Below are 17,130 nucleotides of genomic sequence, written 5' to 3'. Positions count from 1 at the left end.
AGCCTGGCAAGTGCAGGGCACGAGCACAGAACGTGCTCGGTCGTTTCCTCCTCCAACCCGCACTTCCTACATCTGCTATCACTGACCAAGCCTAATTTAAAGGCATGTGACGCCAGAAGGCAGTGTCCAGTCAGAATACCCGTCATGAGTCTACAGTCCTCTCTTTTTAATGATAGAAGCAACTCTGTTAGTCTAAGGTTGTAAGACCTACACATAATCTTCGGCACTTTACAGCTCCGCGCTTGAACCCACGCCTTTCCCGCTTGGTCGATCATGTGCACCTCTCGCCTTCGCTTAATCTCGCCCAATCTAATTGGGACATCTACGGAGCATGCTTCAAGGGATGCGCCGTTTTTAGCTAGTTTGTCCGCTGTTTCATTCCCATCTATTCCCATATGCCCTGGGACCCAATATAGATGTATGCTTCTCCCTGTCCCGATTCTCTCCAGAGACTGCTTACACTCTAACACGCATTTAGATGCTGTGCTATGCGAGATTATTGCCTTAATTGCTGCTTGACTGTCAATATAAAAGTTAACACGGTTGCAGCTTAAGCTATTCTCTTCCAGGGTGTCTGCTGCTTTGGTTACGGCTAATATTTCCGCTTGGAAAACGCTACAGTAATCCTGCAGCCTGTAGGATCTGCTTATTTCCGGATCAGCGCAGTATACCGCAGACCCTACTCCTTCCACTACTTTGGAACCATCGGTGTACACATGTATCGCCTCGTCCGCCATTTGCGCACCCTTGCGCCAACCGTCCACCTCTATTGTGGCCTTAAGATCTCCCTCGAAGCGCAGATAGGGAATCATGTAGTCTGTTCGTCTTGTGATTGATGACGCTATACTACTATGGCCATATGGTCGGCGCTCAAGCTGCCGAACGCTTTGTTCTTTGCTACCAGGTCTACAGGTGGGATGTGCAGAATGGCATACAGTGCAGCCGTCGGGGTTGTTTTCAGGGCTCCCGTAATGCTAAGCATCGATAGTCTGCATACCCCCTCTAATTTTTTGAGGTATGTTGTTTTTTGTGTGGCTTTCCACCAAAAAAGAACTCCATAGTATAGAATAGGGCTTACAATCGCTGTAAAAACCCAATGAGAAAGAGAGGGCGCTAGGCCCCACGTACACCCCAGCATTCTTTTACATGCATAGAGTGCCGTTGAAGCCTTCTTGACCCTCTCCTCCACGTTGAGCTTCCATGACAGTTTACTGTCTAGGATGATTCCTAGATATTTTGTGCAAGGTTTCTCCTGCAAGGTCACCCCTCCTAACTTAGGCCTGGTCCAATTTGGGACCTTGTACCTCTTTGTAAACAAGACCATATCCGTCTTCTCGGCATTGACTTTCAACCCGACATTAGATGCCCAGGTATGAATATCCCGAAGCGCCCGATCCATCAAAGAACTAATCGTTGGAAGGCAGGAAACACAAATTTGATGACAGCTGGAAGAACAAAAGACATATATAGCAACTCAACTGAAGGAACAAGAGACACGCATAACAGTACAACTAGAAGGACAAGAGGCGCGTATATCATTCAAAACTTGAATCGCAGGATACATAAAATCGCACAATTTCAGGCAGAAGTCGATGATTTAAAAGTTCGTATGGAGCAATTACAACTAAATCGTCCGGCTGTTTCAGCAAGCAATTCAAAGGTAAAGGCACCACCCTTTGACGATTCTGTTCCTTTTCAGGTCTTTAAGCTACAGTGAACAACTGGAATGCTGAAGATAAAGTTGCAGCTCTGTTCGTGGCATTGAAAGGGCCAGCAGCCGAAATCCTACAGACGATTCCCGAAGGAGAGCGGAGCAACTATGAAGCATTGATGGGCGTTTTCGAGAGACGTTATGGAAGCGAGCATAGAAAACAGATATACCAAATTGAGTTGCAAAACCGTCACCAAAAGACCGAATCACACTTTGCAGGAGTTTGCCTCGGATGTTGAAAGATTTGCTCATCTCGCAAATGCAGACGCACCCGTGGAATACACCGAGAGGGTTAAAATCCAGAGTTTTATAAATGGCATACGGGACGTGGAAACGAAGCGAGCTACATACGCAAACCCAAAGCTGACATTTGCTGAAACGGTATCACTGCCTCCCCATTGAGTAAACCAGCATATAAGGCTCATCGTGTGGAAGTAGAAAGACCAGAGTGGGTAGACACAATTTTGGAGGCATTGAAGGGTACGCAGCAGAAGAATAGTGATGCAGTCAAATGCTTTAAGTGTGGAAAGCCAGGGCACATTGCGCGTTATTGCAACACCAACCCTAACAGTTCCAACAATGTGGGTGGTCGTAAACGCAGAGCTGAAGAAGATGATCAGATTTCCAAAACCAATCAATCGTTAAACTAAAGCTAGTCAGTCGCAAGGGGCGACAGCTGGCTCCCTCAATTGAATGCCCCATAATCTCTATCTCACAAATTGGAAGAAGGTCAAACAATCTTACTGTCGGAGGACATGTGGATGGAAAGGAACGTTTATTGACTGTATATACGGGCGCATCTCATTCTTTAATCCGATCCGATTTGGTCAACAGGAGAGTAAAGCCATTACCTGGAGCAAGATTGCGTACGATTACTTGTGAATATAACCAAGTCCAGGGAGAATTGGTATGTGAAGTCTTAATTGGGGAGGTCTTGGTTCTACACAAATTCTTTGTGGCAGAGATCGTTGATGAAGTCATATTAGTAGTGGATTTCTTAGTTGACTATGACATCAGGATCGATATGCAGAACTAGGATGTGCCACTTAACTTCAGTTTTGAGCAAAGGTTCAGCAGTAAGCGAGTGCTGGTGAAAGAGATTCGACAAAAACCACAGAAGTCAAAGGTAAAAGTTGATGGAACGAATGGGCCAAACAAAACAAAATCAAAGATACCTGCGAGAAAAACACTGGCATTGACAAACCCGAACGGACGCACCAAAACGAAGGAAAGAATTTTCCAGAAAGAATGCGAGGGTAGTTTCAAGCCGGGGCGCACTGCTGTTGTGAAATGTGGGAACGATACTGATTATGCGAAGCCAATCCGTCAAGTGCAAGCTCTACGAAGTAGTTCATTAGCCAAATAACAGAGTGTGAAGGAACGGCCCAGGGTAATGAGTAGTAAGATGAAACACAGGTACGACAACGAAAATAATTCGGAAGGTTTCCGGAAGGGAGATTTGGTACTGCTATACAACTCTCACCGGCGGAAAGGTGTTCCATCCAAATATCGGTGCAGTTGCGAAGGCCCGTACAGAGTTGTGAAGAGGATCAGTGATGTCATATACCGCATACAAACAACCACGAAATAAAAGGGAGGTTTATTTGGAGAGGCTAGCAGCGGTTAGATCGACAGATTTGTCTGATCAGGACGATCAGACTTGGGTGGGGGCAGTATTACGAATATTAGCAACACTAAGGGTACTGTCATCTCTAAGCCGATGCGAAGCAGTGACGTGTATGCACATCAATAATTCAATCATTATGTCTACACATATGTACCTACACGCAGCGGAGAAGGAACGCTCAAACACACGCGCATGAGCTGTGAGAGAAGATATAAAAATTTTGCATCTGTAGTTATAGCTGAGAAACTTATAGCAGATAACCAACTAGTAGATTCTAGAACAGAACCGCCTAGAAATGTCAACCAAACACTATAAAAGGCAGGAACAGTGGAGGCGCGACAATCAGTTGGATTTATGACGCTATCTAGCGAGCAATAGCAGTATTATTTTGAAAATCAGTTCGATTTAAGCTAGCTGTTGGTTGTGAAGTATCAGTGTAATTGTGAAGTACCTTAATAAAGGCCATTTTGCATTATTGAATAGTGGAGTTATTTATTCAACAGTTAAGTGATTCGAACGTTAGCAGAAGGACAAATAAGAGGATTTGCAGTAAATTCGTTACAATACCATAAAGACCGCAAAACATGGTGGCGGAAACATTATGGTCTGGGGAGCATTTTCATACAATGGTGTGGGACCACTCCACTGCATACAGGGCAATATGAAAACAACCGATAATGTTGCAATGCTTCAAGAATGCATGCTCCCGTACGCTGAAAATAAGATGTCAGCAGGACAATGATATCAGCAGGACAATGATCCAAAACACACCGCAAAGTGTACAAAAGAGTGGTTCAGAATCAACAGTATCAGTGTAATGCAGTGGCCACAGCAGTCTACAGATCTAAACCCAATCGAATGGTGGAATACCGTAAAACGTATATACGTATCAACAAGAGGAACGTGTACAAGTAAAAATGATGGGCCTTGGGAACTTATTAAGGATTCTTCCCCCAGCGGGTTAGGGGGTCAGATTATATCCGCGGTAGGTATGCCTATCGTAAGAGGCGACTAAAATACAAGATTCAAGGGGCTGTGTAGCGCAACCCTTCAGGTTGCCAGCACAAAACACAGCTTCTCCAACCCCAATTGTCAACCTCACCTATCCGCGGCGAATCCTGTTTCACTAACAGACGAGGCTCTGGCGACCCCAAGCTCCTCATGGAACTTGCGGGTGGGGAGGGAGGGATGGCCTGAAGGTTCAATGTGGCCATATAAATCGTTCCCGAGATGGTCAAGCTAGCACCTTAATGGTGCTGTGTTACCGGAGCATATCGGATCTGTATCCGGCAAAGAACCATCACATCGATAACACTCCCCAAAGCCTTCGGGGAGCAACCTTATCGCTACAATAACAACATTAAGGATTCTTGGAATGCAATTCCCGTTGCGGTCTTCCAAAAATTCAATGCGAAAGCGATGCCGGTCAGTTATAAACAACCGTGGATTTTCAACAAAGTATTGAACTAAAAAGAAACTAATTTTGAAACAACTGAATACAAATTTGCTTATTTTTTTGTCTCATATTGTTATTTTTTATCACAAACGAGAAGTGTCTATTTTTTTGTTATATCGGCCTACTGATTTGTAAGGTCGCGGGTTTGAGTCGAGTGTGTCTTAATTTTTTTTCAGTGCCTTTATTTTTTTCACATGTCAAAATCGCAGGCTGCATTAAAAATCAAAATAAACAAGTTCGGGTGTAACCGAACATTATATACTCAGCGTGAGCTTCAATTGTACATTTCATTTCAGATAAATTATTTTCCAACATAACACATGGCACCGCCCGTTAAAAAAAATGCATCCCCATTTCCTCTTACAATAAAACTTGATAAGTGAAATATCATTGATTAAAAACTATTTTTTGCTAAGTTATTGCTTATTATTCTAGTCTAGGACCCATGTAAACTTGTTTTATATCTAAGTTGCCGTGGTCTTTAACCGATCCCGTCCATTTTTACTAGAAATATTTTCTACTATAGGGAAAATTTGTGTACCCAATTTTATTACGATCCGTTAATTTTTCTTCGAGTTATGGCTCCGAAACATAGAAAATTGCTTAATCATAAAAGGGGCGGTGCCACGCCCATTTTTTACAATTTGAAGTTTTTCCTATTTATTGTTATAAATCCATTTCGGAAATGAAAAGCCATTGATATAAAGCTCTTTTTTGTAAAGATATAGCTTATTTTATTCGTCCACGACCCTTTTAAAAATCTTTATATAAAAGTGGGCGAGGTCCTTAACCGATTTCATTAATTTTTCTTCAAAGCATTTCTTATAGTAAAGGCAACCTCTCTGCCGAATTTTGTTACGATGGGTTTAAAAATTTTTTATTTATGATTAATAATACGAGCCGTACCCGTGCGCATCTTGCGCAACCAATATAAAATCTCTTATCAAATATCAACAGAAATCACCTGTTCTATTAACTTACATCTTGCGCTGCCATCTAGCGTATAATAGAAACTGCTGTGAATCAATTAAAACTTACAGCTTGCGCTGTCATCTAGCTTACAATATCAACTGCCGGTAATGCAGTGCAAATATTCACAATAGTGCCATAGTACAAATAGATTTCTTTGTGTGCTCACAATCGTTTATTTTTAACAAATTATTTTAATAAAATATAGCTAAACAAAAGCACTACGACCAAAATTGCCCAAAACTCGCTAATATCCCGAATCTGCATCTTTAAAACCAAAACTTTATTTGTAGATTTGGATTCCAAATAAAAGCGAAAAAGGAACCCGTACATAAAAACAGCAATTAGAAATAATATATATGATTTGTAAAATTGATTTTATCACAAGTGGGCGGTGCCACACCCATTTAAACAAATTTTTTCAAATTTTTTTCAAAAGTCTCAATATCAGTCCACACTTCAAATTTCAACGTTCTAGGTGTATTATTTACTAATAATCAGGTTTCTTGTGTTTACCAAAATGTTATATATATAACAAGTGGGCGTGGTTATCATCCGATTTCGCTCATTTCCAATACCAATCTATTCTGGGTCCAGATAAGCTCGTGTACCAAATTTGGTGAAGATATCTCAATACTTAATCAAGTTATCGTGTTAACGGAGGGCCAGATGGACGGACATGGCTCAATCAAATTTTTTTTCTACACTGATGATTTTGATATATGGAAGTCTATATCTATCTCGATATACCTGTACAACCAACCGTTATCCAATCAAAGTTAATATACTCTGTGTGCAAAGCACGCTGAGTATAAAAACAACAGGTTTCCAAATCTGGATAAAACAATGCAAAAACCTGTTTTCCAATTTATTCGCAACACATTAGTTGAAATAACACCCTTTGAATTTTTCACCTTTTTGAAGCAGCATCAGATTCAAAAGCAGCATGCTACTGTCCTTATTATATTTCAGATAACTTATTTATAAAAGCTTAAAAAGTATAATCAAAAATGGCTAAACTAGTTCAAATGCTTTTTTGATTAATTTAATTCAATTATAAAATTTTAATTTATGTATAGGTATCACTTCAAAATATATAAACTTAGGAACTAATGTAAATTAAAATTACTTATATATAAAAACTAAAAAATTATAATTAAGAATTCATGAGCTTAGCACCGGCTTATAATAATTGAATATTCAATTATTATTATTAAGAATTCATAGAAAGAAAGAAACATTTACTGGCATATTGCGATGGTACGATTTCGAAAACCGCCACGTAAACATCATCAGGCAATTTCGTAATGTAATCAAAGGTTTCACCAAGATTCGAACCGAACATAAATATGTAAAACTGAGCCCGAGTTTACAAAGCTTCTCATTCGCAACGAAAAAAGAAACTTTACAAAAACAAATCTATATAACACACAAATTAACAGAGGCAGACTGTCTCAATTGTGTTGCTAGTGTAGAAATGAGATAAACTGAATAAAGCAAGGAAACAAATACAAGCAGGATGGGCTAGTGGTTAAGGCAACTGCAGTTTCACCGTGTGATTCGCGGTTCGAATTTCGGTGAAACCTTTGATAACATTACGGAATTGCCTGATGATGATTACGTGGCGGTTTTTGAAATGGTACCATCGCAATATGCCAGTAAATGTTTCTTTCTTTCTGTAAATTCTTAATAATAATAATTGAATATTCAATTATTATAAGCCGGTGTTAAGCTCATGAATTCTTAATAATAAGTACAAATTAAACACCATTAAAACAAACAAACCTAAAAAATTATAATTCAAAATTTGGTAAGTAAACTCAAATTCTTTTCAAAACATTAAACTATAAGGTACATCGTACTTATGCAACTAAATATCTACACATTTTTTAGTTTTAGTTGAGAAAGTTGCAGTTGAAATTCAGAAAATTCAAATTTGAAGTTCAGAATTTTAAATTGAAGTTCAGAAAATTAGATTTGGACTTCAGAAAATTACAATTCTCACTCAGAATATATATCTGTAGTTAAACAAAATTTTGAATTTTTGTTCCGAAATTTTAACGACTTTTGCCTGCCACTCAAAAAGTTTGCGGTCAATCTGCTAAACCAACGGAGAAGGAACGAGGCAGTCGTGGTTGACTGACAGGTCAAACTGCATGAGCACCGTCCTATGATGAGTGGTAATGGAGTTCAGAACGGTGGTAGTGATATGCACTTTGCGGCAGTCATGCTGATGGCTGGATAACGGAAGAATTTAGTTTAAATGAGGGGATCTTAACGGCTTTAAACGTTTTCGTTACTGTCTAAAGGAATAATATCGGTAGATACTGGATGGGTTTCTGGTCATTGGTTGTGGGTTTATCCTTGGCATACTCCCCTAATCTGGAATGCCAAAGGCTTTTAAGTAGAAAACAAGTGCTAGGCTGCTGATGCCCTCATGGCCAAGGTGTTTTGGCATCGGCATGGGTATTCCGTTTTGTACTGTTGATATGGAAGGCTTGGCCTTTTTAATGGCTTCCTATCCTCTGTTGAGGTAACGGTGAGATGCGACTCGTCATGCTTGTATGCTTATGTGCCCGTTGATTTGGGAGATATCTAGCATTGTCAACTGAAGTATGCATTGCAAATTGGCTGCAGAAAGCACTCCCGTATTTCCTCGAGTTCGACAGACGCAATTCTATTCGAATAAATTATTCAAATACTAACTAGTATGAATAACATCACAAAGTTATAGTCAATAAACTAGAATGTTTGCTGACTACTTTGGCTTTTGACTGCGGGGTAAGAAGTTCGTGTCTTGAGCCTTTAGTTTCATTTTCGGTAATAAAATGCTTCCTTTTTTTGTTTTTTATGCAAGGAGTATCAAATAAAACATTTCAGGCTTGTTTTTGATGATGTTTTTTTTTTTTTGTTATTGGCTTTGCTTTTTTTCTTCATGCTCGAAAAGGCTCGATGACAGAACTTGTTTCGATTAACTACTTGCCGTACTTAAATATTAAATACGACCCTTTAACATATTTACTACGTGCATCGATTAGTATAAAAAGCATTCAATTTTTTGGTGCACCACACAGTATCTGGATAATAACCAACGGGTCCTGCGCTATTTAAATTTAGCAACTTCAGTTAAGCTACAGTAAAATTTAATATGTTTAAATATGTAAGTGTGCATGTGAATGTGATGAAGTAATATAAAAGGAACAAAAAAAAAAAGATACATACGATTAAAAAAAACTCAGAAACCATTTTTGTTATATAAAATATATGTTTGTATATATAATAATGAATTGCGTGCGCGTTAGTCTCGCTTAGCAGAATCCTTAACTTTCTTTTGTCGTGAGTTTTTAATTCCGCAACTGATTATTATCCCTGCAAGCTGCAAATTTAGAGCGGTGTTAACACTATCATTCCATTTAGAAGTGATTGGAAGAGCCGCACGGTTGCAGCTAATAACGGTATACTAATCTAGACCCATGGCTCCAAAATAGAGTCAGGTTAGTGTACTGGAACCTGTTCGCCTCCTCTAGAGATTTCTACGTCATCCAAACTGCCGTCATACTGTAGTGTATTTCAAGCAGACATCCTTGCGTTTTGGCAGGCATGCAAATCACTCTATATCAGGAAGATAACGGGAAACTATCAATCTTTTCTGACTACCAAGCAGCAATATAAAGTTCTAGCAGCATGATACACTAGCTCAAACCTAGTAGGAGCATGCAATCAACTTATATCTGCTTTAAACGACAGTGTGGAAATATCCTTTGTCTAGGTTCCGGGACATCGGGAAATAGACGGAAATAAGATGGCTAATAAGCTGACTCGTACGGGCTCAGCGGAAGGAGGTGACGGAATAACCAGAAATGGGCATACCCCTAGGGGAGCCTTTGGGACAATTCGGAACTTTTAGGTGAACAAAGTTACATGGCCAGACTACAATGAATGGAGGACAAAGACTCTACTGGTGGCTCTACGGCCGGCATTAATAAAGTTATAGCGGCTTGCACGGCTCATCGGGCTTTAGGCACGCATACGTAAAAGATGGATATTCTGCATAATGGCTACTACAGAAGTCGTTAAGACGTAACTGCAAAAGAGATTGTTGGGCAGTTTCTGGCAAATAACCCGGCTCTGGCTAGAACAAGTTTGAGATCCTTCGGAAGCGCCTTTAGAAAATCTGGGTAGATTATCGGAAATAAAGTTTCCAAATACTCTTCATTTTATAAACATATCCGATTTAGCACTCAGTGGGTTCAAATGAGTTTTATGGCATCAAAACGGCATTTCATTGGTGCGAGCCATTGCTACAACAACGACAGCATCAAGCACTTTCTCATGGCCCTATTAACATGCCCATTATTTAGCTTTTTCGGTGAATATTTCTCAAGGCATTTAGCTTACAAGTATACCCCAAAGGCTGCAGTGTGTGGCTGGACATTCTCGCTGTAAGGGCAATATTTCTCAAATTTGATACCTTTGGCAGGACACCAACTCCACAGACATGCCAAAATTAAAAATGTATATAATGTGTAAATACGGGAGTTGCCCATGCTACAAGGGGTATACAAATTCGTAGAGCTACAGGGGGGTATTAAGCCGTATTTTTGTTTGTTTTTTTTTTATGTGGATGTATCTGGAAAGAACTCTCAAAAGTTTTGCTTTGATTACAAAATAGGCATTTAAATATATGAGCTCCTAATGTTTATATTAAGTTGGTCCGCAGCGTACTTTTCAATGTCCCATTCACATTGAGGGTTTATTGAAAAATGAGTTTACATGGAGCTTTATTCCTCTTCAGCTGTGAAATGGAAAATTTTGGCCTCATCAAGGCAGTGTTAGGAGCTACGAACATTGATATGGTCCATTGGCGATGGAACCTTCTTCGATCCTGCGGCATTAAAAGGCGATTCACGCCAACAAGCTTATTGACCATCTCCTTTTTCAGTTATTAACGATGTCATCTCATCCCTATTAAGGAACCTTTTTAAACCAACACCTGGGTATACGATCAAAAGGCCACATCATTACCGGAGCTATAAAATAAAATAAAAAAACACCGACCAATCATAACTCAGGCACGAGTCAAATTCTATACGAAATATAATCCTCAATTTAAAAATTTTCAATTTTCTTTATTGAGTCCTGTATTAATTTCCATTATGTTTATCGAGATATTGTGTTGTCGGGATGTTGTCTTGTCAGAACTTTGTATTGTCTGTTAGGTTGAACTGGCTGTTCCGTGAGGACCTCACAAAGACTGTATCTGAACGAGTCCATAGTGTTGGCAGAAGTTGAAAAACCCTATAAAAAATAACTCCGTCCTTTTGGCATTACTTGAAGCTTTATAGGACCTATGTCACTTGCTGCTTCTAGATCTGATAGCTGTATTACTCTTAACAGCTGGATTATAAGACTGGCTAGCGCAGCGCATAGCACAAAACTTGTCCTATGGTTTTCCCCTCCAACCCGCACTTCCTACACCTGGTATCACCAACTAGGCCTGATTTAAAAGCATATGAAGCCAGAAGGCAGTTTCCAGTTAGAATACCCATCAGGAGCCTGCAGTCCTCTATTTTCAATGATAAGAGTAACTTTGTTAGTCAAGGGTCTGAACATATGCACATAATGTTCGACACTTAACAGCCATGCGCTTGGACCCACGTCTTTCTTGCCTGGTGGATCATGTGAAACTCTCGCATTCTCATGTGTACTGTGACCTAATAGAGATGTATGCTCCAGCCTATACCGAGTCTTTTCAAGGACTACTTACACTCGTAACACAATGCTATGGCATGTAGCTGCCTTAATTGCTTCTTGGCTGTCAATATAAAAGTAGACGCGACTGAGGATTAAGTTTTTTTCTTTCAGTGCTTCTACTGTTTTGGTATCGGCTACTACATCTGCTGAAAAACACTACAGTGATCTGGCAGCTTGTAGGGTCTGTTTATTTCAGCACAGTTTACTGCAGACCCTAGCTGCAAGGCGCGATAACTTCCGAAGAGATTTTAGGCCGATGTTCTCTTCCTATATGCGTCGTGCTCATTTTAATTTTTCCTACAAATTGACGGGACGGGACCTACATGTTTTATGTCGACTCCGAGCAGCTTATAATGGCAGAACAACACTCGTAGTGTTTGCCAAATCACTGCCGAGGGGCGACTCTTAGGAACACTTTTTTTCTATTTCAAAAAATGTTTTTCTAAATTTTCGATGTTTCTTTGTCCGGAGCGTTTCCTGAGTCACAGAAAAGAACATTTCTCAAGCTGCGAGTGCTACATATCCTCCCTCCGTCTGCTTTTTTATTTGAAAGATTTAGTGTTGACCCTCCTTAGTAGGCCGAGGTACACTAAGTACCTTCTAATCCTGTTACGGTATATTCGGCTTCTGACTGTGCAGAAGAGGCAGTGTATTATTCAACTTCATCACGCATGTTAGCCATACTGTGACTTTTGGTATCATGTGGATCTGTGATCTATCCACCACCTCGATACGCGCGTTCATGCATTGTCTTTTGGAGGTTTGGAACAACTTCCTCTAGCCACCTCAACCTCCCGATGTTTTCGCACGCTATAATCTTTACACCATACAACCTCGCCGAATAAAAGGTTGGATGGCTCTTACTTGGTTCTTCCTGCATCATCTTGAGCAGTAAGCTACTAAGCTCGTTATTTCATTACACTTTTTATTTATTCGTTTCTCATTCCGATTTTTTTGTATTAATACTTTTTTCTTTTCTTTTCACTTGCAGCTTATTTGCATTGCTCTCTGTGCCGCGCTGACCATAAACGTGTGTGCGGACAACATTGATAAAAATGCTGAAATACGCAGCTTTCAAAATTCGGCATCAGATGCCGAGGGCAATTACCAGTTTTCCTATGACACAAGCAATGGCATTCAACATCAGGAGGCTGGCAGTTTGGCCGGTGTGCGCGGCTCATTGAATTATATATCGCCTGAAGGTGAACGCATCTCCTTGAGCTACACAGCCGATGAGGAAGGTTTTCATCCAAGTGGTGATCATTTACCAACACCACCACCTACACCCGCTCACATATTGCGCGCCATCGAATATATTCGTTCGCATCCATCACAACTGAAAGAGGAGCAATAAATTCTGACAAATTGTTTGCACACACACACATATGTATATACATATATATGTAAGTATGTATTGTCATACATATAAGTTATTTACAATCAAACGCCATAATGTCATAAACGCCGCTGAGTCAATGGTTAAGCGTAACAGTGCTGAATTGTAATTTGATATATGTATATTAATTTTTTTTTGTTATGTTTCTGTTTGTGCCCCTTTTTTTGTTCATACTTGCGCATTAATGCTTTAAGCGCGTATATATTCATAAATTTTAATTCATAGTTTTTGTTCAATAAACTTGTGTAATAAAAACAAAAATGAATAAAAATTCATTTAATCATAATTTTATTAATTCAAATTTTATTTGGAACGTCAAACAATTGAGTGTCCCCATTAAACAGTTTGCGCTCGTTTTATTTCTTCTTCGGTATTTTGGGACAATGTGGTTAAGCGATTACTAGCACTTTGCCCACTGGTTATAAAGCAGCTGCTCAGGCAGTTCGACGAGGGACCCGTCAAACTTATGGCATACGTAGATAACGTTGCAGTTGTTATAAGTGAAAAGTGCCTTCCAACAATTAGCTCTTCGATGTGTCGGGCGCTTCGGGATATTAATGCCGGGGCACCGAATGTAGGGTTGACCACCAACGCGAAGAAGACGCGTATGGTCTTGTTTACCATGAGGTTAAAGGTCCCAAATTGGACTACGCCTAAACTTACAGGAGTGACCCTGCAGCAGAAGCCTAGTACAAAATAACTAGAATTAATTCTAGACAGTCAGTTGTCGTGGAAGCTCAACGTTGAGAAGAGAGTGAAGAAAGCCTAGACTGCACTTTATGCATGTAAAAGAATGCTGGGGTGTACGTGGAGTCTCGACCTGTCTCTCTCATTGGATATTTATATACTATGGAGCCAGTGTGCCTTGATTGCTTCATTGCCCAGCTTTTGCCAGAACTAGGCGAAAGTACTTCGGTCGCGACTCACTTGGATCTCCCGAGAATTTATCCAAGGTTGAGATCGATATCATTCGCAGCTTTATCGTTACTACCCAACGATTCTCTAAGTTGCTAGATCTAAATCACCGTTATTTTGATTGTATGTGGTATCACAACGGACCGTCGTGTTGTCCAAGTGAGCTTTCCTTATCAGGGCAGCTACCACCTAACCTAATCTAACCTATGGGGCCTGTGTTGACGGCCACAAAAAAAAGGACATTCCTCAAAAAATTACAGATGGAACGCAGGCTATCAATGCTTAGAATAACGGGAGCACTGAAAATAGCACTGATGGCTGCAATGTTGGCCATTCTGCACATTCCACCTGAAGACCTGGTGGCGAAAAACACAGGGTTAACAACTGCTACAAGACTCAAAGCCTTGGGAGAGCTTCAATGCAGACCATAAATAAATAAATGTAAGGGGCGACGGCTCGAAAATGGAAAAGCGAACCGAAGCTGGGATGTACTCAACACATCTACAGTTAAGCCAATTATACCGACTTCCTGACGCATGCAGTGTATTCTAAGTCGAGGTCTATGGTATAGACAGAGTGGCCAAGCTGCTTCAAGATAGTGTGGTTTCCAACACCTACGTAACAATCTTTGTTGACAGCCAAGCCGCCTTAAGGGCATTAGAGTCCAACATGATAAAATCGGACATCGTGCGGAGGTGTAGAGCCTCTCTGGCTTCTATAAGCCATCTTAATGTCTCCCTTTGCTGGGTCCCTGGGCACAGCGGCATTGAAGGGAATGAACTCGCGAATGAGATGGCTAGGAAAGCTTCCGACTTTGACATAGGTGAGGTGGACAGCTCCGTCCGACCGCCGCTGAGTTATCTCCTAGGGAAAATCGACGAATACGAGAACAGGGCAACGGACTTGCTATGGACCAATAGGGTTGATTGCGAAGTCTCAAGGTCCTTATGACCATGCTTGGATAGGAAAGGCACCAGCTTCCTTCTCAAACTGAACAAATCTGCCGTGAGGGTACTTACGGGTGTCATCACAGGTCATTGTGGTATCGCACCAATGCTCCGACGGTGGCGAATACCAACAAGCTCCCTCTGCAGAAGCTGTCAGGATGAGGAGGAAGAGGAGTCGATCTACCACTTTCTCTGCCGATGTCCGGCGCTTCAAAGAAGGCTCAGATTTCTGGGCTCACGCTTCTTCGACAGCGTGGCGGAGGTTGGGAAGGTGGACGTCTCGCTTCTTCTTGGGATCATCATGGAAAGCAAGTGGTTCATTGAGGACCACTAGGAGCTAATGGGGCTAAGCGAATTTGCCACCCTGTACTTACTGAGGGCACTCACAATAGACAAAAATGTCTCCTAGTGGAAGTGTGGTTAACACTCACGCACGCCCTCTTAACCTAACCTAACCTAACATAACCTAAGGGGCGACAACCTCCGAAGAGATTTTAGGCCGAGCTTCTCTTCCAATTTGCGTCTCGCGCTCCGTAAATTGGCGGGACGGGACCTACTTGTTTAATGCCGTCTCCGAACGGCATCTGCAAGCTTTCATTGAGTACCTTTTCATGGCAGAAATACACCCGGAGTGCTTGCCAAACACTGCCGAGTGGCTACACCGTTAAAAAAAAATGTCTTCAAATTGAAAAAAACTAGTTTCTAAAATTTTGATGTTGCTTTGCCCGGGGCGTGAACCCACTACCATCACACCACGGCGGCAGCTAATAGTGCAGACCATACGTTCAAAGAAGTATAGCGTCAACAAATATTGGACGAACAGACTGCCTAGTTCCCTACCTGCGCTTTGATGGGTCTCTTAGATCCTCAATATAGGTGGAAGTTTGGCGCGAGGACGCTCAAATGGCAGATGGAGCATTACATGTGTAAACCGATGGTTTCAAAGCTATGCAGAGAGTAGTGTTTGCGGTATATCGTGCTGATCCGGAAATAAACAGATATTACATGCTGACAGATCACTGTAGTTGTTGTCAGGCGGTAGTTGTAGCCGTTAAAGTGTGGTCGCGTTTGTTTTTACATTGACAGCCAAGCAGCAGTTAAGGCAATAATCTCGCGTAGCACAACATCTTAAAGTGTATTAGAGTGTAACTCCCTGGAAAGAAGCGGGATAGCGTGAAATATATGTACAACTAAGTAAAGTAGGTCCCTGGTTATATGGGAGTAGTTGGAAATGAAAAAGCGGATGAGCTAGCTTAAAAGGGTGTATCCCTTAAAATTTGTAGAGATTAATAGAATGTGAAAGTTGCACATGATCGACGAAGCAGGAAAGGCTTGAACGCAAGATGCAGGATTTACCTTTAATTAGCCCCCTTTTCAATTATTAGGCCCTAAGGCGCTGTAGAGCAAGCAACCAACGAACATTCCAGTGTTTCTCCGAAGTATGCCGCGATGTGGAGGGTAACCTTCAAAGCTGTTTGTCCATCTGGCAGTATATATATTGTGGCGAATATTAGCATCACTAAGCTGTTAGTAAATAATCACACAACAACAAAAATACATGTCCACGTTAAAGCTAGCACCACTTATGTAGAAGGCGACGAAGAGATATCTCACACACACACACATGTAGTCATCAGCCGAAGTAGTTACCCACACATACACACGCATATGGCTATAAACTACAAATATACACGTATATAGCTCGTAACCAAGCATGAGCTACAAGAGTTCTAGAAGGTGAAACGTCTAGACCTTTGGAGAAATATGCAGACGAGGCACCGGAAATTATAAAAGCAGCGCAAGCTGAGTAATCAGTAATGAGTTTGATCTAAACACGCTATCAGTTGCGAAGTGAAGTATAATTGCACTACTCCCAAACTAGTCTAAAAACCCATTTTGCAATACAAAATATTGGAGTGATTTATTAACAGTTTAGCGATTCGAACGTTAGCAGAAGATTTCAAATGAGCGGAGTTTCCCTAAATTCGTTACAATATTTATTTCCATATATATTTTTGACAATCTCATCAAGTTCTTATGTGGCAGTTTTAAACGAGTTTACATATTAAACCGCAAATTAATTATTACTTCGTTTTAATCAAATTAGCAGCTTGATGTCAATGAGGTTGTAAAAAAATTAAGTCATTAACCTTCTGAGTCTATAGAGAAAAACACTTGAATCTTATGATAGTTCTAGTATTGAAATTAAAAACAAATATTTTTTGTAAATATAATTAATGACCTCGTAAAATACAGTCTTTTGATTTTTGTTATTGCTTTTAATTTTTTTTTTTTTTCACAACAACAAAAACGAAAACCTTTTGTGTCATAAGAAACGATTTCAATAAATTTTTT

At 40.5% G+C, this 17,130-nt stretch overlaps 1 protein-coding gene across 2 annotated transcripts in view; it reads left to right on the top strand.

Moving 5' to 3' along the window:
- The window catches only part of Edg78E (Ecdysone-dependent gene 78E), an 83,723-nt gene extending 70,610 nt beyond the window's left edge, over nt 1–13,113 (top strand). The window contains exon 2 of one of the 2 annotated variants that reach the window (XR_010953500.1): nt 12,509–12,646. Coding sequence is in view for 1 of the 2 variants with exons in the window: in XM_067787793.1 (XP_067643894.1) it covers nt 12,509–12,871 (363 nt within the window). In the remaining variant the exon portion in view is untranslated. Of the gene's footprint in view, nt 1–12,508 lie in introns of both variants that reach the window. The other variant, XM_067787793.1, reaches the window with a different exon arrangement.
- The last annotated feature ends 4,017 nt before the right edge of the window (nt 13,114–17,130 follow it).

The sequence above is a fragment of the Eurosta solidaginis genome, chromosome 5 (genome assembly GCF_040869045.1).
Source record: "Eurosta solidaginis isolate ZX-2024a chromosome 5, ASM4086904v1, whole genome shotgun sequence".
Taxonomy (NCBI): Eukaryota; Metazoa; Arthropoda; class Insecta; order Diptera; family Tephritidae; genus Eurosta; species Eurosta solidaginis.
The sequence above is the reverse complement of the archived record's forward strand: the minus strand, read 5'-3'. Positions and strand labels throughout refer to the sequence as shown.